Here is a 24,840-nt window from a genome sequence, read left to right as displayed (position 1 = left end):
TCTGGTTCTTTGATCTAAGTTGATTTTAATTTCCCGCATTTAAATTTCCTGCTATCAACCTCTGGTTCCTTGATCTAAGTTGATTTTAATTTCCTGCAATTTAAATTTCCTGTTATCAACCTCTGGTTCCTTGATCTAAGTTGATTTTAATTTACCGCATTTAAATTTCCTGCTATCAACCTCTGGTTCCTTGATCTAAGTTGATTTTAATTTCCTGCAATTTAAATTTCCTGTTATCAACCTCTGGTTCCTTGATCTAAGTTGATTTTAATTTACCGCATTTAAATTTCCTGCTATCAACCTCTGGTTCCTTGCTCTAAGTTGATTTTAATTTCCTGCAATTTACATTTCCTGCTATCAACCTTTGGTTCCTTGATCTAAGTTGATTTTAATTTCTCGCATTTAAATTTCCTGCTATCAACCTCTGGTTCCTTGATCTAAGTTGATTTTAATTTCTCGCAATTTAAATTTCCTGTTATCAACCTCTGGTTCCTTGATCTAAGTTGATTTTAATTTCCTGCATTTTACATTTCCTGCTATCAACCTCTGGTTCCTTGATCCAAGTTGATTTTAATTTAACTTCTGATACTGATCCCTAGGTCACTGACTTAGGTATGCTTTAGTTTCGGACACCTAATCGTCCAAAATACGGGTCTAAATCTTTACATAATTCCTACACGGAATTTTTTTTCCCTTAATAGAAATTAGGTAAAGAGGCATTGTCGACACCATATTTTGGCCGATCCCCAGAATCAATAAACCTTGAAACCGATCCCCAGCACTAAATTTTCCTTTGCCAGCCAACTACATTTCTGACCTCTCTTTGCCACATTACCGATCTCTCTTCACAGAAAATTGAATCAATGCTAAGCCCTCGTATCATCTAAGGCCTTGCCAAGTCGCTCACCGATCTCTCAAGCTAATTGTCAAATTTCCTGACCGGTCGATTATATTCCCGATCTCTCCTGTCAAACAAAATTGAGTCAATACTAAATCTTTATGTCACTGGTTTTATTGCCGATCTCTCATTTTAAGTTCAGGAATAATTAAGATTCCCATCCGATGTAATGATGATCTTGATTTTAAGTGGGTTCACCAAATTTCCAACTTTAATCAGGTCCAGATTAATGTTGATTCTCTACTGATCTTATGCTCACTATGTCTTCCGATCTCTCACACTTAGGTTAATAATCACTTTCAAGTTCTTTCAAGATACTCAAATAATCAAGTGTTTAATAATTTAGAAATGTTCCGATCACAACCATTCATTGAACAAAAGAGTCATTTCATTTCATTTCATTTCAGAATTTGTACAAGTTATTCGGCTAGGGGATCACCCCCAGCCTGATCTACATTTCGCTCACCCTCTCCCTCCTCCTCACTATCCTTACCCTCGCCCCCGGGAGCCAGGTCGGCCATCCAAGAGAAGTCCTCCTCTGGGTAAAGCTTCTAGAGTTTGGCTAAGAGGTCCTGGTGAGCATTCACATAAGCACCTGCTATTCCTGTCACCATTTCTTCGTCTTTCGCCTTAAGCTCCTCGATAAGTTGAGCGACCTGAGAAGCTTCGTTGGCCCGGCGCTGGACTTCCAGAGCACGATCCTTTTCGGCGAGAACATGAGGCTGTTGGCCGGCTTGTCTTCATAGAACCGCGCCCCTCAACTTGAGATATGTAATCACGAGTGGATAGGAGTTGGGATCGGAGAGAAGCCACTTCTGATTCTTCTTCTTGATCTCCTTACCGAGCGATGAGCCTTTTCCCGAACTATGTGCTTTGGTTCACGGACACTCCACATTCGAGCTCATGGATCGAGTCGGGATATCGTCAAGGTTGTCGGAGGCGATGCGTCGATCCTCCAAGGCGGATAGAAGACCCCGGACTTTGGCAAAATCGGGGTTCTCGAGCGATCAGGTGTTCTCGAGAAGCGATTAGCACTTGAGCACCACGAGAAGAGGGCTTCGAAGAAGGTCGAGAACGACCCCCTTCTGTGCTTAGAGCAACTGGAGGAGGTGGAGCCGGCTCTTCTTGTTGAGGAGGAGATCGGACGACCGGTGATCGGTGGCCAGAAGGTGGGACAGGCCTCCTTGCGTCTCCCAGTTCATGGCGGGAGTTTGAAGTAGGGCGAACGCTTCATCTCCTTTATTTTCCGAAATCTCTCTCTCCTTCTTAGCTTCCTAGAACCTTCACCGCCCGCCATACCTACACAAAAAAGAGGTCAGTGAGATCGATAAGGTCCAAAGATCTGAGAAATAGAAAATACCGATGCCAAGATCAGAGAGCTGAAGCCCGCGCTTTTCGCCCGTGATTAACTCCATCGTCCAATGATGCAGCTCGGCAGTCACCGCATCTAAACAGGAGTACTTTTGGGTGGCAGCTTGATTCTTGACTCGGCACTATTAGGCTTTCCTCCTTGTTCGAGGTAATACGCTTGAAATCAAGGGCCCCTGGTGCCACCGGCTACGGGAAGTCCTCGGCGGTCGGATTTTGCTCCTCGAGAATGAAGCGGTTCTTCCAATTCTTAAGGGAGGAGGGCAGATCGGTGAAGAGCCCGAAATGAGGCTTCGCCTGAAAGAACCAATGCTCGTCGTCCTTTCGGCGAGTTAGCCTGTGCAGTTCGGTGAACACCTTAGCCGTAGGTCTGATTCCCTTAGCTTGGCACAGGCCTCGGAAGGCTACCAAGATCCGTCACGAGTTAGGGTGAATTTGGGCGATGCACACTCGGTGGAATTTTAGGACCTCCTTGAAGAAGTCGTCCAGAGGGAATTGAAGACCGGCCTTTAACTGTTCCTCGTATACCATCACCATGTCATTCTCTTCAAAGGAGTGATCGGCTCGGTGATCGCCGTGACACCGGATAAGTTCATATGAATTGGGCTCTATGTTGTACTCCTGGCTAAATGACTGCAGATCGTTTTCTTGCAAGATCGACGGCAGCTCGTCCATAGGAAGATTCTCCCTCCCCGAAGGAGGTGCATGCCTTGATGGTGCGATCCGCCCCCGAGCTGGAACGGAGACCCTAGGAGGTTCTGGTTGCGTGCTTGGCCCGACCACCTCTTCTTCGTCAGACGACCACGAGAACTGAATAGAAGGAGGGCTCGCCGCTCTCTGACCCTCGGCACCTCTCATTTTCAAAGGAAATAAAGAACTTAAACTAAAAAGAAGATCAAAGCCCTTACCGGAGTCTGATCGGCGTCGGAAGAACTTGAGTAAATGAGAGAACTTTGAGGTTGTGAGCGAGAGATTGAAAATGACATACAGGAGCAAATGGCTAACCCCCCACCCCTATTTATACTCGTCTGAGCATTTAATGCTCACGAAGTTCCAGGCAGCGCATCGGTTAGCGGGACTCACGGTGTTACGACACGTCTCACGAATATTCCCAAGATTCCATAAAGAGATCGGTTAATTATAGGCGGTAGATCCAGTGTTTGAATTACAGATCGGATAAGTGTCATTCAGGTAAAGAATCAGATCGGATAATCATATTAGAGCTCGGAAAATAATTAATAAGATAATAATTGACAAAATAAAATCTTTATTTCCAAAAGATCGGATTACATCATTTGGGCGATCTCAAGAGATCGAATCTGATTACATCATTTGGGCGATCTCAAGAGATCGGAATACTGATTACATCATTTGGGCGATCTCAAGATCGGATTACATCGATTACATCAAAAGGCCGACCTCTAAAGATCGTGGAACATCCTATCTAAAGAGGCCTATGTCAATAGCCAACATTGTGATGATCCACGGTGTGTCGCCGATCGAGCTCAACATTGTCGGAACACCCAATGTGGAGAAAGCATTGTCGGAACACCCAATGTGGTGAGAAGCGAATAAGCTCGGAAGAAGCGTCGCGAGATCGGCGAACATTAGCAATCTGCTCGGTAGAAATCGGTTCGCTGATTATTCGATTGAGCGACTCGAGATAGGCGATCGAAGTCCGCATAACCCAGTCGGTCAATCGATTCAGTTCTCTCACCATCATCAGTTAAGGTTTTCACGATTATTCGATCACCGGGATCGTAAATTTTCAGTCGGTGGGTAAAGAAGTCCATCGGAAAAGGATCAAAAGCCACAGTCGTAGCCAGAATTACTGCCGGAACTGTTAAATCACGAAAGAAAAGCAAGAAAGGAAAATCGAATGAGGGGGGTTCCTTCTGTCAGGGGTATATATAGGGAAAATCGGGCATTTATTGCTAAGCAGAAGCAAGCGGACGCTTCGGGAATCGAGAGGAATTAATGCTTCGATCGGACCAGGGCTGATTAAGGGATCTGAAGAATAGAGATCGGAAGATGGGAGATCAGCATGAGAGATCGGAATAGGAACATGTCAAGAAGATCGAAAAGGGGGAGGGATCGAAAGGCAAAAGAATAAGACAAATCCCAAATAACCGTCGTCGAATCGGCGAGAGGTAGTTAAAGCGTGGCGATGAGATCTCCACCGCACGCCTAAGAATCGCCTTAATCTTGTGCAGTGCGAGGGTATGTCATGTGATCCTGTACATCCCAATCTCCACCGTTGATTTCACTTGTAAGGACGAACCGGAGCCCTTGGATCAAGAGAGAGACGATAAGACCGGCGCCTTTCGCTCTTAGCCCTCGGATCGCTCGGACAAGAGGATTTGAGACCGTCAGTTGAAAGAAGAAAAGGACAAATATTACGAAGAATAATCTCGGTAGTTCATTACGGTTCTCTTTAATTCTCAAGCATCCGATCATGTCCTTCAAAATCTTGACCCTCCATCTCCCTTAAAATAAATCACGACCCTTCATGGGGAGCACCCGATTCCTATAAATACTGCATGAAAAAGCTGTTTAGGGGCGGGCAAAAAGAGAGGTAGTTATTATAGCGGAAGAACTCGAAACTTCATTCGGATTTGTTATTACGCTACTTAGAAGTGTTGATTAGAAAGACTTTTGAAACTAGTTTTACAAGTTTTTTCTTGAAAAGGATTACGAATCTGGAACTCTACATTTCGGTTTGTTCATTATCTGGTCACACTCTCACTTTGACCCTTTATCATCTCTGTTTTCATTCCCATTATCCAAGCTCAACTTCATTCCACTCGGTTTTATCTTAATCGATTGCATTTTGGCTAAGCACCCTTGATTCCACGGCGAACATTAGCCCTCGAGGCTAATCGATCATTTGTCTTATCACTATTTGTCACCCGTAGTTATTTCAATAAATTTGGCTCCTTACGGTAGAGCTCATCTGCTTGTTTTATTAAGTGTTTACGTTTACTTTCCGCACTTTCTTTGTTCTTCTTACATATGCGATTTTCTCCAAGTTCATTTTGTGCAAAAGAACTCCAAAGAGTGTTACTCTCAAGTTATCTCTCTAGTGATCAGTCCGTCATTTTATTAATCTTCGTCATTTCTGAATGCAAGTTTTCTAGCTCCTAGTGGCGTGTAAGTGGTTGGGTAAAACGTAGGTAACTGCAACTTAAGGGTCTCTTTTAAGAGAGAGAGCCTGAATAACACGTTAGGAAAATAGCCACAATATTAGGCTGACGTAAACGACAATTCGGCAAGATGCCATAAAGTGGGATAAAACCAAAGTAAACAAAACAGAATAGATCGGACATTAATAGGTACTGGTAAAGTGACCTTAGGGGAGGTCGGGAAAATTTAGTCCAGCTTCTCTTATTTAGTCACAAAATATCAATCAGTTAAAAGAAGCCTTATCCCCAGCACCTTAGAACGCCAGAATCCTTAGCTTTAGGACCTTATGACATGTAGCTAAAATTAAAATTCGAGAGATCGGAAAGATCCCATTCAGGTTCCTGTTAATATAAAAGAGATCGGAAGAGAGTTCTTATCCGATTCTCAACTCAAAACTTTAATTAAATAGAGATCGGAGGAGAGTTCTTATCCGGTCTCAAATCAAAATTTAAAATAAATACTTAATAGAGATCGGAGGAGAGTTCTTATCCGGTCTCAAATCAAAATTTTAATAAATATTAAATAGAGATCGGAGGAGAGTTCTTATCCGGTCTCAACTCAAAATTTTAATAAACATTAAATAGAGATCAGAGGAGAGTTCTTATCCGGTCTCAACTCAAAATTTTTAATGATTTAAAAGAGATCGGAGGAAAGTTCTTATCTGATCTCAACTCAAAATTTTAATAAATATTAAAGAGTTCGGAGAAGAGTCCTTATCCAATTCTTAAATTAAATTTGAATAAAATAATTCTTTTAAATAAAATTAACACGCAAACAGTAACTCACTAAGGTTGTCTCATTTACTTATGTATCTGGGTGATCCAAATTTAGTGAAAAATCAAAAGTTCCTTTAGTCAAAAGGATTAACATGTCCATTCAAGCCTTCCTAACTAATGCAAAAATTAAATCTACTTACCCTTATTAAGGGACGAGGTGGGGTGCCTAACACCTTCCCCACCCGTTTACGGACCCCGAACCTAGAATCTCTGTTCTGAAGTGGTTTTATTTCAATTTATCTTCACAAATGGTTTTCTTTAGTTTCCCTCAAAACTAAGGTGGCGACTCCTCACTCATTCCCACTTCGGTGAGGGTTCGTTCAGGCGACCGCAAAATCCCTTGCGACAGGATATATAGCAAGGCATCTCTAGTATGAATTCTAAGTAAGAATCATGAAAAGAAAATGCTTTAGAACATGAGTGCTAGCCTTATCTTATGTGTACTAATGTCAAGGTAGAGAAGTATTTGTTTAAGCATATGATACTTTTTGCTTCAAATTCCAAATTTCTCCAAGTTTCAAGAATATTAATATTTATGTGTTTGTTTTGAATTAAAATCCTGAAATGTAGCTAAAAAAGGTTGATTTATTTTCTCTAAAATTGAGTAATCTTCAAAACAAGGTGCTAACTCGTATCATATTTTGTCATGTACTGCTAAAAAGTATGTATGAAAGAAAAAGCATGAAATCAAACTAAGTTTCAGTAGAAATCTCCCTTTTTTTTTCTCAGTTTTTTATTTTCCTTTCAAATCCAATAAATGATATCAATGCTTTATTGATCTTTAATAGACTTATTAGAATTTGTTCTTGTTAAAGTATGGTAGCAGCTATACAACTAAGCCAGCCTATGATAGCCTACAAGAGAAAGGTTGCTCCAAAAATACAAATTACCTTAGAATATTTGGAGATAGAGCTACTTCAAGAAGCAAAAAATTATGCTTTGAAGAGAAAAATTTTACCATGAGAAAGTGCACCAGGAAAAAAGAGAACGATGGTGACCAAGTGCACTAGAAAGGAGAACAATTGGCCATTGTGGAAAAAGTGCACCTGAAAAATGAAAAAAAAATGGTGATAAGTATATCATGAAAGAGTTGGAGACATGTGTTTCACCAACAATAAAATAAAGGGTAAAGTATACTTTAATACTTTGTACTTTGGCCTTTTTAGTATTGAAAACATATACTTTGTCTTATTGCAATTAAGAACATAAACTTTTGCTCCATTTTCACTATAAAAATAAATTTCTAACGGTGTTAAATAACGTTGATATGGTGCTATGTATGACGTGACGCCAACGTGGCATATGGATATGGCACCCATGTATGACGTGACGATGATATGGCGCCTTGTATGATGTGTGCTGACATGGTGATAAGTGCATAATTTATTAATTTTACTCAAATCACATTTAGTGTTTTTAGTGTGTTTTTATGTTTAATTTAGTTGGTTAAAATATATTTATCATTTAGGCATATTTTTTAGATAGTTGTGGAATAATTGTATTAAATAGAGAAATTTTCAGCATTTGACCTTTGCTGTATTTTTCAGGTGTTTCTAAAGTTGCAGGTCTCTAAATTGAGTATTATTTAATCCATTGAAAAGCCAAGATAGGGCACTTCAAAAGATAAAGAGGGACCAAAGCCCAAATCAGTCTCCAAGGTTGACAAAATGAGCTATGGATCTATTGCAAAAGCCCAGACTTGATGTGTCACTACCAGTTTTAGTATTTATTTTGCATTTGGAGTTTCGGATGTCCAAATGAAGCAAGCCCAAGCCCACTTGAACCTTAAGAGCCACCTTTACAACTTCTATGAAGGGCTGGACATGAGATGAGGCCATTTTAATTGTCAAAAATGGTAATGAAGTCGTTACTATGGGTCGGACTGTCTGTCTGAACCAGTCCCGATTTTTGGGCCATAACTTGGGCTGTAGACCTCGGATTTGGGCAAATGAGTACCTGTTGGAAAGCTAAGAAATAGGGCTATAACTTTCCTGAAGAGGGCAGAGGCAGATTCGGAAAAAAAAAGTCACTGAAAATCGGCCTTGATTCCAAATACGTGAATGCAGGCTGAAAATCTGTCTTTTGAATTTCAAAACTTTTCCTAGTTTGGTTCCTTTCTTTGGAATTAGGTTTTTTATTATAAATACGTCTTTGAGCAGCAGCTAAGAGCATCCCAATTCAGACCTTCATTCTCCATTCTCTTTTTAGATTTCTTCTTTATTTTTCTTTTATTTTTCTGTAAGCCATGAACATGAGTGGCTAAGTTTTTAATTCAGTTCAAGGGATTCAAGTTCTTATGTGTGATTTGTGAGATCAGGTTCTTAATTTAATTTATGTCTTTTTGAATATCTATTATTTTTTGATTTAATTATTTTTGATCTATTGAATGATTTGCTAAAAAGGCCTATTAGTTAATTAATTGATTTGATCAATTGCTAGTTCATTTTCATAATCCGTAATTGTTGTGTAAGATTGAACATGAGTAGCAATTAGGTTTTATTGATTATGATCGAAGTTTTTGATAATAACCAAAGGAAACAATAGGGTGGATTAAATGATTTATGTTTCATAAATTATTGTTTAGCTTAACTACTTTCTTTTCTTAAAGCAGTCATTAATTTAATGAGGATTGCTTAATACCAACTCAGTTAATAATTAGAGTCAATAAGAGTGCTAGACTCGAATTGATGAGTATTGGGAAGTCAGGGGTTTACCTCGCTGTTTGGTAAATCAATGCATTAGAATGCGAATTACCTTGGACTGAAATTTGTTTAATTTGAGAGTTTCTTATTTTTAGATCTTAATTTTGGATTTTCGATTTCTTCTTTGGATTGTGAATTAAACCCCCCCCCCCCCCCAACTTTTGTTTCTTTTTTCATTACACAAGTGTACAAAATTTAATAATTCTGTCTCTAGAGTTCAACCTGGATTTATCACTTACTACAGAAAATATTTTATAATTGGTGATTTCAGTTAATTTAATTTATGGTAGATTCGACACCCATAAAAAATTTTGGCACCGTTGCCGGGTATTGAAGTTTATTGGAATTCGTGTTTTTAGTGTTAGGGTATTTTGTTATTAACTTTGTTTTGTGGAGTGTTGCTGTTTTCAGGTTTTAGAAAAAAAAATATTATGGTGTTACTGTTCAGTGTTACTGTTCATTAAGAATTTTGGTTGAATTTGGAGGGCGGCCCATACCTATTTTGAAGGAAACGATGCTCTGATCAAGACCAATCAATAGTATTCCTTGGCCCCACCCTCTTGAGGCCAAATTCGATTGTTTTCTAGGGTTTTGAGGCATTTTTCTGTTTTTACTTTGATTTCTTTTTGTTTATGACAAGAATTTCTCAATCTGGTGAGTTGATCTTTGATCCAGAAGTAGAAAAAATAGCTAAACGGTTAAGAAAATTGACTAAGCAAACTAGGCAGATTTTGAGTACATCTAAAGGAGTCTAATCTCCAAAGGAGTTAAGTTCAGATTTGGAGTCAGAGTCAAATTCCAAAAATGAAACCATGGCTGTTAGAACCTTGAAAGAGTTGGTTGCTCCTGATCTAAACTAACAGCCTTTCTGTATCTAATACCCTGCTTTAAATGTTGCTTTTGAGTTGAAATCTGGACTAATCCATTTGTTGCCTAAATTTCATGGTCTTGCAGGTGAGGATCCACATAAGCATCTAAAGGAATTTCATGTTGTGTGTTCTAGCATGAAACTTCAAGGAGTTTCAGAGGATTAAATCAAGCTTTGACCTTTCCCTTTCTCACTAGAGGGCACAGTTAAGGATTGGTTGTATTACCTTCCTTCTAGATCTGTCAACTCATGGAATGGAATGAAGCAGATATTTTTTGAGAAGTATTTTCCTGCTTCCCGTGCTGCCAACATAAGAAAAGAAATTTGTGGCATCCGGCAGTACAATGGAGAGAGTTTGTATGAGTATTGGGAGAGATTTAAGAAGCTGTGTGCAAGCTGTCCTTATCATCAAATAAGTGAGCAGCTTTTGATTCAGTATTTCTATGAAGGACTTCTACCAATGGACCGCAATATGATAGATGCTACTAGTAGAGGAGCTTTGGTTGACAAGACACCAGAAGAGGCAAGGAGGCTAATTGCTAACATGGCAACAAATTCTTTGCAGTTTGGAATGAGAATGGATCACACTATTAGTAGTATACCCTAGAGCATATCATTTAGTATGTATCTTGTACATATTTTTATTAATAAAATACTTTTCCACTTTTTCGTTTACATAATATATTTATGTGTAATAGAAAAGGTCCATTGATATTTTGTTAAAAATATTATTCTTAAGTTGTTAAGAACATGAGTGACATTATTTCTAGCACGAAGTATCATAAATAGGTTCACAATCGAAGATACTTCATAATAAGGACATGACTTATCCGGAAAGATTGTATTCATGTTTGTTCCTAAGTTATTTATATGAGATATAAATAAGATGGAATGGTGAGTCTCATGCCATATGACAAACATGATAGGTACTTATAAATGATAAGTAGGTTGAACCAGTGACACTTATGACAAGCACATGGAGTTTACTCTTATCAATGTTTTGTCATAAATCATATTAGTGCATATAATCTTTAGACCTGAGACAGCATAGTTATCTTGTATATAGGTAGTTTGAGTTTGATACTGCTTTCATACTTGTACTGTGTATGGGTATATGGGCATGTGTTGGCTCCTATCAGTTATATATGGAGGTAGGTGTTGATCAAGATGGAATCTGTTCCTCTAAGTAAATAGAGATAAAATTCTATATTCATTTAATTGTTCTTGATGTTTCAAGTTCCTGGCCAGGACAGATAGATTTAATCAGAAAAGAGTTTCTGATGAGAAAATCTTTTTAATCAAGAATTGAAATTAAAAGAGAACATAATATTCATAGCAAATGGAGTTTGACATAAACCATGACTCCAGCTTGAGTTGGGATTTTATAACAGAGAGATTCTAGTGCATGGTAACATATGATTATAGGTTCATTTAAGGTAAACCTTATTACTAATTGGGTGTCCATGGCATGCTATGCTAGGTGTTAACCATGGTCTATGAGGTGCATAAAATGATTTAGAGAAATAATTTATGGTAAGAAAGAGTTCTGATGATATTAAGAGTTGATGTCATGTCACATTGCCAATTAGTGATTAGCCTAGTAAGTCACACACATACACAAGTAATCACCTAATTAAATATGATTTAATTAATTAATTAAAGAGTTTAATTGATTAATTAAATAGTTTTGATTTGCAATTAGATTGCAAAGTCCCTAGCATGACTTGAAACCAAATCTAGATTATTGGAAGTATATTATAAGTTAAATTTATATTTAAAGTGTTTAAATATGAATTTAATTAATGAGAATTAATTAATAGAGATTAATTAATTAATTTATATTTGATATAAATTAATTAGAAGGAGAGAAATAATTATTTTGGGTTAAGAACTCAAAATTAAGATACAGGGGCATTTTGATTATTTCGCAGTGTGACACGTGGCACCATGAGATGGTGACACATGGCATTACACATAAGCTTGCCAAATGTCTTTTAATCATATAAGATGATTAAAATTAAGATTAAATATAGGTTTGACACTTGGCACAATGTGATTGGGTCACTTAAACCTAGAGCTAATCAAAGGGTGACATGTGGCAAGGGTTTAATATGTTAACCTAGCTATATAAGTGTTGTTATGAGAAAATAAAACACAACCAGCAGCCACACTCCTTTGTCACGCCATTTTGAAGCTCTCCCTCTCTTTCTCTTCATCTCTCATCAATTCAAAGAGATTAGCCATCAATCTCTTGAATTAAAAATATTAGAAATTGTTTCTAGTGTCCTATTTACATCTCTAATCTCTTAAAAGGCAGAACTTGAATTTCTAATTAATAGAAAAAGCTTTAGAAGCTGTTCAAGGGCTGTCATAGGTATTCTTGGTGTGGACAAGCTAGAGGGACAACATTTGGTGTCCTGAAGACGGATCTCAAAGGCGCATATATGCTGCAGTGCATCAAGAGGTTAGCGTAATTATTCTTGATTTAATCTAGGGTTCTAAAATTAATCTGATTAATTTTAAAATCTTAAATGGCAAATACAGATCCAAAAACATATTAAAAGAGTTTTAATGTGTTGTTTATCATTGAAATCAAATAGTTAAAAATAAATCTTGCATGATGTATATGACCCTAGGTGAAAATTTTTGAATTCAATGGTATAAACTTGTGTTTTTCATGCTTCCGTTCCTTCACACACACCTTTGAAGGTTAATGAGGTAAATACATCTAACCTTGAGAAACAAATTCTGATTTAACTTCTTTGGTGAGGCAGTTGGCTGTAGGGAACATGCAAACTATTAAGGTATGTGGAATTTGTTCGGGTTCGGGTCATGCTACTGACATGTGTCCTGCGTTACAAGATGATGAATCAATACAACATGCTAATGTAGTAGGACATTATGGACAGCCACAATGTAGGTATGATCCCTTTTCTAGTACCTATAATCCAGGATGGCGAGATCATCCCAATTTGAGTTATGGGAATCAACCGGTGCAAAACCGATACCAGCAGCAAAGACCACAAGTGAATCAACCACAACCACCTCCGCCTCCCTCAAATCAAGGTATGTCACTTAATGAAATTGTTAAGACTTTGGCTAACAATACACAACAGTTTGAACAGGAGACCAGAAATAACATTCAAAACATAGAGAGGCAGATTGGTCAGTTGGCCTCATCTGTGAGTAAGCTGGTAGCTCAAAGTTCTGGAAAGCTCCCATCACAAACAGTCATGAATCCTAGAGAAAATGCAAGTGCGATACTGTTGCAGAGTGGGAAATAAGTTGATAATCAGACTCCACATGAGCCAATAAAAAAGAAGAAGCAAGGAGGAAAAGAGTCTGAAGTTCCTGAAGTTGAGGTAAATATTAAAACTAACTTGAATAAGGTTAATAATTATGTTCTTCCTCCATTCCCATGCAGGTTGGCTAAAAATAAGAAAGAAGAACAAGAGAAAGAAATTTTGGAGACTTTCAGAAAGGTGGAGGTGAATATACATTTACTTGATGCGATCAAACAAGTTCCTAAGTATACTAAATTCCTTAAGAAACTATGCACTACAAAGCACAAGTTGAGGAATAATGAGAAGATCAGTGTGGGGGAAAATGTGTCAGCATTAATTCAGCAAAAATTACCTCCTAAGTGTAAGGATCTAGGTTCGTTTTCTATTCCCTGCAGAATAGGTGATTCTAAATTTGAACGTGCAATGGCAGATTTAGGAGTATCTATTAATGTTATGTCAAATTCAGTTTTTCAAACTTTAAATTTGGGTCCTTTGAAAGAAACTAGTGTCATTATTCAGTTAGCTGATCATTCTAATGGTTACCCATTGGGAGTAGTTGAGGATGTGTTGGTGCAGGTTAGAGAATTGATTTTTCCTGCAGATTTTTACATTTTGGATATGGAGGATAGTGTTCCCACATCAAAGTCAGCTTTGATTTTATTTGGAAGACCTTTCTTAAAAACTACCAAGATAAAAATTGATGTGAATGATGGTACCTTAACCATGGAGTTTGATGGAGAGACTGTCAAATTTAATATCTTTGATGCCATGAAGTATCTTGCTGATGATCATTCTGTCTTTTCTATTGATGTTGTTGATACAATTGTGCAGGATGTCTTTGAGTTAAGCATGGACGATGAGTTAGAAGTGGTGATTAGTCAAGGAATTCGAGAAATCAGTACCAATCAACCATTAAGTTTAGAGGTTCAAAAGCCAGTAATGGCATTACAGTCATTACCTCCTATTCAAAAAAGGTATGGAGTATCAAAGATTAACTTACCTGTATCTCACACAAAATTATTACCTTCTGTGATACAGGCACCAGTTCTTGAACTCAAGCCTTTACCTGAGCATTTGAAGTATGTTTACTTGGGAGACAATGAGACACTTCCAGTTATCATCTCAAGTAATTTAACAAAGACTCAAGAAGACAGATTGATTAGGGTTCTGAGATTACACAAGGAAGCAGTTGGATGGACAATAGCTGACATCAAAGGTATAAGTCCATCAGTGTGCATGCACAGGATTTTATTGAGGATGAGGCTAAACCAAGTAGAGAAGCTCAAAGGAGATTGAACCCACAGATGATGGAGGTTGTGAACAAGGAGATTTTAAAGTTATTGGATGCAGGAGTTATTTACCCAATTTCAGACAGCAAATGGGTAAGTCCAGTCCAAGTAGTGCCAAAAAAATCAGGAGTCACTGTGGTAGCAAATCAAGATAATGAACTGGTTCCAACAAGGATTCAGAGTGGATGGCGAATGTGCATAGACTACCGCAAGCTGAATTCAACAACAAGGAAGGACCACTTCCCACTGCCATTCATTGATCAGATGCTTGAGCGGTTAGTAGGTAAGTCTTATTTCTGCTTTCTTGATGGCTTTTCTGGATATAATCAAATTGTGATTGCACCGGAGGATCAAGAGAAGACTACCTTCACTTGCCCTTTTGGAACTTTTGCTTTTAGAAGGATGCCGTTCGGGCTTTGTAATGCACCTGCCACATTTCAGAGATGCATGATGAGCCTATTTTCAGATTACATTGATACTTGCATTGAGGTGTTCATGGATGATTTTACTGTGTATGGTGATTCATTTGATGCATGTTTACATAATTTAACTTCTGTTCTTGAGAGATGCATTGAGAAAAATCTTGTTTTGAATTATGAGAAGTGTCATTTTATGGTGGAACAGGGGATTGTTTTGGGTTATGTTGTCTTTAATAGGGGTATTGAAGTAGATAAGTCTAAAATTGATTTAATTGTGAACTTACCCTACCCCACAACTGTGAGGAAAGTACGTTCTTTTCTTGGTCATGTAGGTTTCTATCACAGGTTCATTAATGATTTCTCTAAGATAGCATTGCCTTTGTTTAGACTCTTGCAAAAAGATATTTCTTTTGAGTTCAGTGAAGAGTGCAAGGAGGTTTTTGACAAATTAAAATATGCATTGACATCACCCCCTATTATCCAGGCTCCTGATTGGACAATACCATTTGAAATTATGTGTGACGCAAGTAATTATGCAGTGGGAGCAGTTTTAGGGCAGCATGTTGGGAAGCTCTTTCATGTGATTTATTATGCATCCAGAACACTCAATTCAGCTCAGCGCAATTATTCTACGACCGAAAAAGAGTTTTTGGCTATAGTTTTTGCTTTAGATAAATTTCGATCATATTTGCTTGGTTCTAAAATAATTATCTTCTCTGATCATACAGCGTTGAAGTATCTCTTGGCAAAGAAGAAAGCAAAACCAAGGTTGATTAGATGGATCCTTCTGTTGCAAGAATTTGATCTTCAAATCAAGGATAAGAAAGGAGCTGAGAACCTGGTAGCAGATCATTTGAGCAGGTTAGTGACACAAGAAGATCCACTTCCTTTGCAGGAACTTTTTCCTGATGAGCAGTTATTTAAATTGCAAGGTATGATCCCTTGGTATGCTGATTTGGTGAATTATTTGGTTACTAAGGTTATGCCTTTTAATTTGAATAGAGCTAAGAAAGAGAAATTGAAAAGTGAGGCTAAGTATTATGTGTGGAATGACCCATATTTGTGGAAATTTTGTTCAGATCAAATTATTAAGAGATGTGTTCCTGATAATGAGATTCAATCTATTCTTGCTTTTTATCATGCCTATGCATGTGGAGGACATTTTGGACCCAAGAGAACATGTAGAAAAATATTAGATTGTGGTTTTTACTAGCCCACTATATTTTGTGTTTCATATTTGATTTGCAAAAATTATGAACAATGTCAAAGAACAGGAAGTTTAACCCGTAGGAATGAGATGATTCAGAATCCAATACTTGTTTGTGATATTTTTGATGTGTGGGGTATTGATTTTATGGGTCCATTTCTTTCTTTTTTTTAGCTTTGTTTATATATTACTTGCTATTGATTATGTTTCGAAATGGGTGGAAGCCAAAGCCACCAAGACTGATGATTCTAAAGCTATTGTAAGTTTTATCAAGTCAAACATTTTTAGCAGGTTTGGAGTTCCTAGAGCTTTAATCAGTGACCGGGGCACACATTTTTGTAATAGAACTGTTGAGGCATTGTTGAGGAGATATGGTGTTTTCCATAGAATATCTATAGCTTATCACCCTCAAAAAAGTGGGCAAGCAGAGGTGTCTAACAGAGAGATCAAGTCTATTTTGAAAAAAACAGTGAAGCCAAATAGAAAAGATTGGAGCCTTAGACTTGATGATACTTTGTGGGCTTATATGACTGCTTATAAGACACCCATGGGTATGTCCCCCTACAGATTGGTATTTGGTAAGTTGTGTCACCTTCCTGTTGAGTTAGAACATAAGGCTTATTGGGCTGTTAGACATTGTAATTTGAATTTGGATACTGCTGGTGTGGAAAGAAAATTACAATTGCAGGAATTAGAGGAAATTCAACTTGAGGCTTACGAGAACTCTAAGATCTATAAAAAAAAAAACCAAGGCATTCCATAACAAACTAATTCTAAAGAAGCAGTTTGTGATTGGGCAAAAAGTTTTATTGTATAATTCCATATTGAAGCTGATGCCTGGTAAGTTGCGTTCTCGTTGGATTGGACCCTTTGTTGTTACTAATGTGTTTCCTTATGGTGCAGTTGAAATTCAAAGTTTAGGAACTAATAAGGTGTTCAAGGTCAACGGTCATAGACTCAAGCCATTTTATGAAGGGTTTCAAGAGCATACAGTGGAGGAGCTCAAATTGAGTAACCCAATTTATGTGGATTAAGGAGCTTTACCATGTCGAGCTAACGACGATAAACAAACATGCTTCTTAGGAGGCAACCCATGGGTGGCTTGTTAGTCACAATCAGATTTATTTTCTTTCCTTTATTTTATTTTATTTTCTAGCATTTTTTTTCTTTTCTTTTGCATTTGGGCTTTACATTGAGGACAATGTAAATTTTAAGTGTGAAGGAGGAGAAATTTGTTGCTGCAATCTTTTTAATTGTTAAAAAATAAATAAATAAAATAATAAAAATAAAATAAAATAAAATTTGTTCTCATAAGCTTGATTCATGATTCTATATTAACTCTCGGAGAGAAGTGCTTCGTCCTTGAAATGACTTTTCTATTTTAGATTGAATTTTTGAGATTTTAGGCAAGGTAATAGTAATTTTAATGATGGATTTTCCCTCTTCTCCATACCATAGAGTACTTTTTTTCCTGCATAAATCATTTAGGCTTGATTTAATGGTAAAATGATTAGTTATGTGTGCTTTAAACTAGTGTCATGCATATTTCAGAACTTTGTTTAATCTATCACAGCACTTTATGATATGTAGATGTATAAATTTGGGGAAATAAAATGTTGAACTTGAAAATTGCTCCACTATTTTAGTTAAGCAAACTAACCAGGGGTCTTCATGAACCCCATGTCGATTCTCAGGCCAAAAGCTAGCTAGGATATGAGCAAGGTACTTTTCTGAAGGTGACGATTGAAATAAAAAAAAATTAACTGTGACAAGAGAGAAGTACCAATTTTAAATTAAAAAAAATAAAATAAAAGGGCATTTCTATCTCCCATAATATTTGTAAAGAGCTATAATTGTTATGCCTTGATAAATTAGCCTTGTATTTTGGTGTGTATTGACTTAAAATTTATGGAACTTTAATTGTGTGAGCTTAATTGATTTTAAGCCTTTTGTTTTGTGTTGGAAAATTATTGATATATTGGTATGGTATTGATGGAATTTTTATGATGGTTATTACCTTACTTGCTTCTTCTTTCAAACTTTTAATCTTTTGTTAGAGAATGTTGTGATAGGGTGAAGTTAAGGAACTTCTAAGTGGAGTTGATTGAGAGTTTAAGTTATGCATGAGGACAAGCATGGAATAAGTGTGGGGGAATTTGATAAGTGCATAATTTATTAATTTTACTCTCATCACATTTAGTGTGTTTTTATGTTTAATTCAGTTGATTAAAATGTATTTACCATTTAGGCATATTTTTAGATAGTTGTGGAATAATTGTGTTAAATGGAGAAATTTTCAGTATTTGACAATTGCTGTATTTTTTAGATGTTTTTAAAGTTGTGGGTTTCCAAATTGAGTGCTGTTTAATCCATTGAAAAGCTAAGATAGAGCACTTCAAAAGATAAAAAGGGACCAAAGCCTAAATCAGTCTCCAAGGTTGACAAAATGAGCTATGGATCTATTGCAAAAGCCCAGACTTGATGTGTCACGACTAGTTTCAGTATTTATTTTGTATCTGGAGTTTCAGACGTCCAAATGAAGCAAGCCCAAGCCCAATTGAACCTTAAGAGCCACCTCTACAACTTCTATGAAGGGCTGTACATGAGATGAGGCCATTTTAATTGTCAAAAACAGCAATGAAATCATCACTATGGGCTGGACCGTCTGTCTAAACCAGTCCCGGTTTTTAGGCCATAACTTGGGCTGTAGACCTTGGATTTGGGCAAATGAGTACCCGTTGAAAAGCTAAGAAATAGGGTTACAACTTTCCTGAAGAGGGCAAAGGCAGATTCGGAAAGATAGTCACTGAAAATAGGCCTTGATTCCAGAGACGTGAATGCAGGCTGAAAATCTATCTTTTGAATTTCAAAACTTTTTCTAGTTTGGTTTCTATCTTTGGGATTATGTTTTTTTTATTATAAATATGTCTTTGGGCAGCAGCTAAGAGCATCCCAATTCAGACCTTCGTTCTCCATTCTCTTTTTAGATTTCTTCTTTATTTTTCCTTTATTTTTCTGTAAGCCATAAATATGAGTGGCTAAGTTTTTAATTCAGTTCAAGGGATTCAAGTTTTTATGTGTGATTTGTGAGACCAGGTTCTTAATTTAATTTATTTCTTTTTGAATATCTATTATTTTCTGATTTAATTATTTTTAATCTGTTGAATGATTTGCTAAAAAGGTCTATTAGTTAATTGTTTGATTTGATCAATTGCTAGTTCATCTTCATAATCCGTAATTATTGTGTAAGATTGAACATGAGTAGCAATTAAGTTTTATTGATTATGATCGAAATTTTCGATAATAACCTAAGGAAATAATAGGGTGGATTAAATGATTTATATTTCATAAATTGTTGTTCAGCTTAACCACTTCCTTTTCTTAAAGCAGTTATTAATTTAATGAAAATTGCTTAATACTAACTCAGTTAATAATTAGAGTCAATAAGAGTGCTGGACTCGAATTGATGAGTATAGGGAAGTCAGGGGGTTTACCTCGCTGTTTGGTAAATCTACGTTAAGTATTCAATAAGATATAATTATATTTCTTTTGTCTATGATCAAATCAATGCATTGGAATGCGAATTACGTTGGACTGAAATTTGTTTAATTGGAGAGTTTCTTATTTTTAGATCTTAATTTTGAATTTTTAATTTCTTCTTTGGATTATGAATTAACCTCACTCCCCCCCCCCCCCCAAATTTTTGTTTTTTTTTCCATTACACAAATGCACAAAATTTAATAATTCAGTTTCTAGGATTTAACCTTAATTTATCACTTATTGCAGAAAATATTTTATAATTGGTGATTTCAGTTAATTTAATTTCTAATAGATTCGCCACCCATCACATGGCAACAAACGTCAACACCATTTTAATAATTTTTATATCATTATTCATTTTGTCACCTATTTATGGGTAAAAGTACATTTTTTTAATTGTAAAAAAAGCAATGTTCAACCCTTAAATGTTAAAAGTATAAAATTTTAAAAAATACGTGAAAAAGAAAAAGATAAATAATGAAAATGAAAAAGAAAAAAAAAACATGAAATCAAACTATATATATATATATATATATATATATATAAAATTTAGCATTGGCTAGAATTTGTTGAGGAACAGTCGTGGCTTAGGCTCTTGGCCACCTGATGGAAAATAAGATGTCACCTTTATTTCTTTTCACAACAATGCTAAAGTTTGTTAAGCCTCTTCACAAATGACCACCAAAACAACATAAAGCAACAAAAACATATCAATCCTATGAAGTTATACGCCATTTCCCCCCTACCTTACTTTAGTCACAACTTGGCAAATAAGTGTTTTTTTTTTATTTATTTTTTTATTTTATTTTTAATTTGAGAAACTTGGTCCAAACGAATGGGGCAAAATTGAATTGATATTCATTGAAAAAAGGGCCATAAAATTGGTATGAGAAAAGAAGTGCTAGGCTAGTCCAGGCAAGGATGCTCTCTTGCGAACCACTGTTGCATCCGAATTTCAACTTCAATTACCTCAAGGAAGGTTGGTACCAGAAATAGAGGAAAGAAAATAATAAAAAATTATTTTGTATGATAATAAATAATATTTTTTAAGAGGAAGATGATATAAGAGTTCAGATCTGGACTTTAGAGATGTATTAAATATTTAAAACTCATGTTGGCTAATTATAATGTATTCTCATCCTTCTTTTTTTAAATTCATATTGTTATTGTTATTATTATATTTTTATGAAGTGATTAAGAGCGAAATAGACTCAAATTCGAGACTTTCTAATATCCTATATTTTAAAAGTGAAAAAAATCCTAATCGAATTACATCGATTCAAATTATTAATTTCTAATAATTTGAAATCTTTTCGACTCCATTTAAGTAGATATGAATTTTTAAATGACAAAATATTTAAATTTAATATTATAATAAAAATTTCTAATTTTTCACTTACACTACAAATTTAAGCCTTCAGTCATTTCAAATTAAAAAAAAATTAATCGCTAAGCTGTTTACTAGACTGGTAATTTTGTTAACCAATCCCAAGCAGTTTGTTAATCAACTGTTAACATATGGATTAAATTATAAGTGAACTTAGAGGATATATGCAGGAGAAATTTCATAGAATTTTTGTTCTATTTTAAGTTAATTTAATTTATTACATTAATTAGTACATTTAAAATTATTGTAAGTGATATTTTAATTACTTTAATTAATAGATAATTAATGTGGTTAGGATGAATACAAGTATACAACATTCGAACAACTCGTTATGTGGTGTACAAAAGAGACAAAAGAGAGACCCACCTCCAAATTTCTACCCTTAACAGTCACACAGCCACCACCGCCACTAATATATATATAAACAATCATCCCTACAAAATTTAGTTATTATATCTGTTTCATCTCCCTGTATTTTCTTTTCTTGTTTTCTCTCTCAGAACATGCAATTTGTTTTGGCAGAGAAAAACAAGTTTATTGTGTAACCAAATGGAAGGGCAGTCAAGAAAATGGATGATACTAGTAGCTACAACATGGATACAGGCATTTACAGGAACAAACTTTGATTTCTCATCATACTCTTCCACCTATAAATCTGTTCTTGGGATATCTCAGGTGCAACTGAACTACTTGGCTGTGGCATCTGATATGGGAAAGGCTTTTGGGTGGTGTTCTGGGCTGTCCCTTATGCATTTTCCTTTGTGGGTTGTCTTGCTTATGGCTGCCTTCATGGGGCTCGTTGGCTATGGTCTTCAATGGCTTGTCATTTCCAAAATCATCACTTTACCTTATGTTCTGGTTAGTCCTCCATTTTTGTCAATCTAATAATCGGTTTCTTGTTTTCTTTTTATTTTTTCTTTTTAGAGTTTCTGCTTTACTAATACATTGCGAAAATTCTTACATTAATGTCCCGGAAATTATTACTTTTTATTTTTTTTCTTTTTCTTTTTCTTTTTGGCATTTTCTATTTGTTTTCCCCTTTGTGTTTGTTCCCTAATTTCTTGGAAAGCCAGTGAATTTTCTTGGGAAATTTGGGAAACTTTCTATTACAACCAACACCCCAACGTATCTGTAGAAATTTGGGAAATCATTTTTTTTCTTCAAAAAAATTAGAAAAATGGAATTTTTTTGAAACAAAAATTAGAAAAAAATTCTTTGATTAATGTTTTTTTTTTTAAACTATTAGTTCTTGGGAAAAAAAAAACTTTTTTTTTCTTAAATACCATGGTGGAGGAATTTTGTGAAATTTCATATAGGGTCAGGCCGGAGAGCGGTATCTAAACAAGGACGACTCCATTTAATTATAATTATGCATCACCACATTTTTCTAAAGTTATTACAATACTACTACATTTCAGTTATATCACAATACTCAAGTCCAAAATTGACTCTGATTTATTCAACAAGATATTCTCAAGCTCTGCATGGTTATATTATTTTCCGTATTAAATTTTATTTTTGATTAGGAGTATTTTTCTTGTCCATAAACTTATAAATTAATTCTTGATTTCAATTTCAAATAAATCGTGGATTGATATGTAATCTCATTCTTTTTTGGTGGGGTTGAGGCCATGAAGGGAAGAACAGTAGTTTTTTAATTGGTTGTTGCTTTCCACTCAAAGATACAAGACTATGTTTTGGCAGGTATTTCTCCTATGCTTGACGGCTGGATGCAGCATTTGCTGGTTCAACACAGTGTGCTATGTTCTTTGCATAAAAAACTTTGCAACTGACAGAGCATTAGCATTATCCCTCACCATCAGTTTCAATGGAGTTAGTGCTGCAATCTATACTCTTATTGCCAATGCAATAAACCCTCAAAATGACAATCTTTACCTCCTTTTAAATGCAGTTGTCCCTCTACTTGTATCTGTCCTGGCACTACTCCCCATCCTACGCCAACCGCCTTTGTATCAGCTCTCCCCTGATGCCGCTCGCCATGACTCCTCCATTTTTCTTGTCCTCAACTTTCTCGCCATTTTCACTGGCCTATATCTTCTCCTCTTGAATTCACTATCCTCTGTTGCTTCAACAGCATGCTTCCTTCTTGGGGGTGCTATTCTTCTATTAGTCCTTCCCTTGTGCTTGCCAGGCATTGTCTGTGCAAGGAACTGGGCTAGGCATACCATCCATGCAATTTTCCATTCTCAACGTTCAAGCTCCAATTTGGTTGACACTGATGATCTTGATCTTGTTAAAGAACTAATAGGAAGTGAAAACGGCAATGGCTCAAATGGGAATTCTTATGGGGTGATGGAGAATGACAGTTGTTTTTCTTGTTTGGGAAGGATATTGGAGAAGGATAGGTTAACTATGCTTGGTGAAGAGCACTCAGCTCCAGTGCTAGTGCGTAGGTGGGATTTTTGGATATATTACATTGCATATTTCTGTGGAGGGACAATCGGGCTGGTTTACAGTAATAATCTAGGACAGATTGCACAGTCTCTGGGATACTATTCAGAACTTAATTCCCTCATTACCCTCTATTCAACATGCTCATTCTTTGGCCGCTTACTCTCAGCTGCCCCGGATTTCCTGCGTGAGTATGTATTTCCTGTGAAATTAAATATAAGCTTACACATCACTATTCATAATAGAAACATGAGTATTGATGTATTGCCTTTAGACCACATGCTTTACTAGTTTTGAACATAGAAGGTAATTGTAAAAATTTGAGATGATTCTCTTATGAAGAATGAGTGTCAGGTATACTGCATCCCTAAAGAAGGCATAACCAGAAAAATTTGCTTGAACTGTTGATGGTTTCGTCCTTATATATTTAAGTATTAATGGATCATGCAAAACCTAGTCAGTACTTGAACTTACAGAAATTTGAACTAACTTGCAGTATTAGTTAAACAGAAGAAAAAAAAACTAAGTTTTGAAAGTTTACAAATGCAGCAAGGTGTGCTTCGCGAGGACCGGGTGGTTAGCAGTTGCAATTGTGCCAACACCAATTGCCTTCTTCTTGCTTGTTGCATCAGGCAGTGAGGGAGCATTGCGTGCTTGCACCACTCTGGTTGGACTAAGCTCCGGGTTTGTATTTTCAGCGGCCGTGTCAATCACATCTGAGATATTTGGGCCAAACAATGCTGGGGTCAATCATAACATCCTTATCACCAACATTCCTATTGGATCACTCCTCTATGGCCTTCTTGCAGCTATAGTATATGATTCCAATGCAGGAAGCACAAACTTGCTGGAGAGCCTGTTGGGGAAAGAAATGTTGTGCATGGGTAGGCAATGCTACTTGAAGACCTTCATAGCCTGGGGTTGCATTTCATTGGTAGGTGTAGCTGCAAGCTCTGTGCTTTTTCTGCGAACCAGACCAGCATATGCATATTACCGTTTTGAAAGCAGCCGAAACGGGACACAATCCTCCTAAACTAAGAAATTACCGTTTTGTCACTAGGATATGTACTTTATATACTAGAAAAAGGACACAGAAGAAAATACAAGATATTGTGGGCGCAAGCCAGCTCAAAATAGTGAAGTCACTTGGCATTGTACTAAAAAATCTAAGATCAATCCCCCACACACTTGGAATGGGAGGGATTTAGGGAGAGGGAGGGCTACCCCATTTGTGTTGCTCATTATGTGAACCTAAATACTGCTCTTAGACCAAGAAAGAAGAAAAATTAATTCCAAGAACTTGCAAATTAAAGAAGGTATAGAAAAGATGGCACATATTTGATATAGATCATGACTGTAAATACATTCATTATATGTAATCACTATTTTAGTCTGGGAATTAGCCCCAACCTGGGCTACTTGGACAGGTCATCACAAACTGCATAAATATAACGAGAATAAAACCAAGGATAAGGTCCTAGTTAGGACACTAACATTACATAGAAGT

At 36.3% G+C, this 24,840-nt stretch overlaps 1 protein-coding gene and 1 non-coding gene across 3 annotated transcripts; one reads left to right on the top strand and one right to left on the bottom strand.

Annotated features, from left to right (window-relative positions):
• Positions 1 to 10,102: 10,102 nt before the first annotated feature.
• On the bottom strand, positions 10,103 to 10,209 carry LOC131178882 (small nucleolar RNA R71). The gene has a single exon (XR_009147890.1). It is a non-coding gene; the product is annotated as a small nucleolar RNA R71 (small nucleolar RNA).
• An 11,100-nt stretch (positions 10,210 to 21,309) lies between these two features.
• Positions 21,310 to 24,742, top strand: LOC110650918 (protein NUCLEAR FUSION DEFECTIVE 4). Of its 2 annotated transcripts, none has more exons than XM_021806067.2 (3): positions 21,310 to 21,779; positions 22,626 to 23,524; positions 23,883 to 24,742. In XM_021806067.2, the coding sequence occupies exons 1-3, from the start codon at positions 21,471 to 21,473 to the stop codon at positions 24,364 to 24,366; spliced, it is 1,692 nt and encodes a 563-aa protein (XP_021661759.2). In that variant the 5' UTR covers positions 21,310 to 21,470; the 3' UTR covers positions 24,367 to 24,742. The 2 variants fall into 2 exon arrangements, with proteins under 2 accessions (XP_021661759.2, XP_021661760.2); XM_021806068.2 differs by having other exon boundaries at positions 21,356 to 21,779; positions 22,626 to 23,520; positions 23,883 to 24,062.
• The last annotated feature ends 98 nt before the right edge of the window (positions 24,743 to 24,840 follow it).

Source organism: Hevea brasiliensis, chromosome 3 (assembly GCF_030052815.1).
Source record: "Hevea brasiliensis isolate MT/VB/25A 57/8 chromosome 3, ASM3005281v1, whole genome shotgun sequence".
Taxonomy (NCBI): domain Eukaryota; kingdom Viridiplantae; phylum Streptophyta; class Magnoliopsida; order Malpighiales; family Euphorbiaceae; genus Hevea; species Hevea brasiliensis.
Note: the sequence above shows the minus strand (reverse complement) of the source record. Positions and strands in the feature narration are given on the sequence as shown.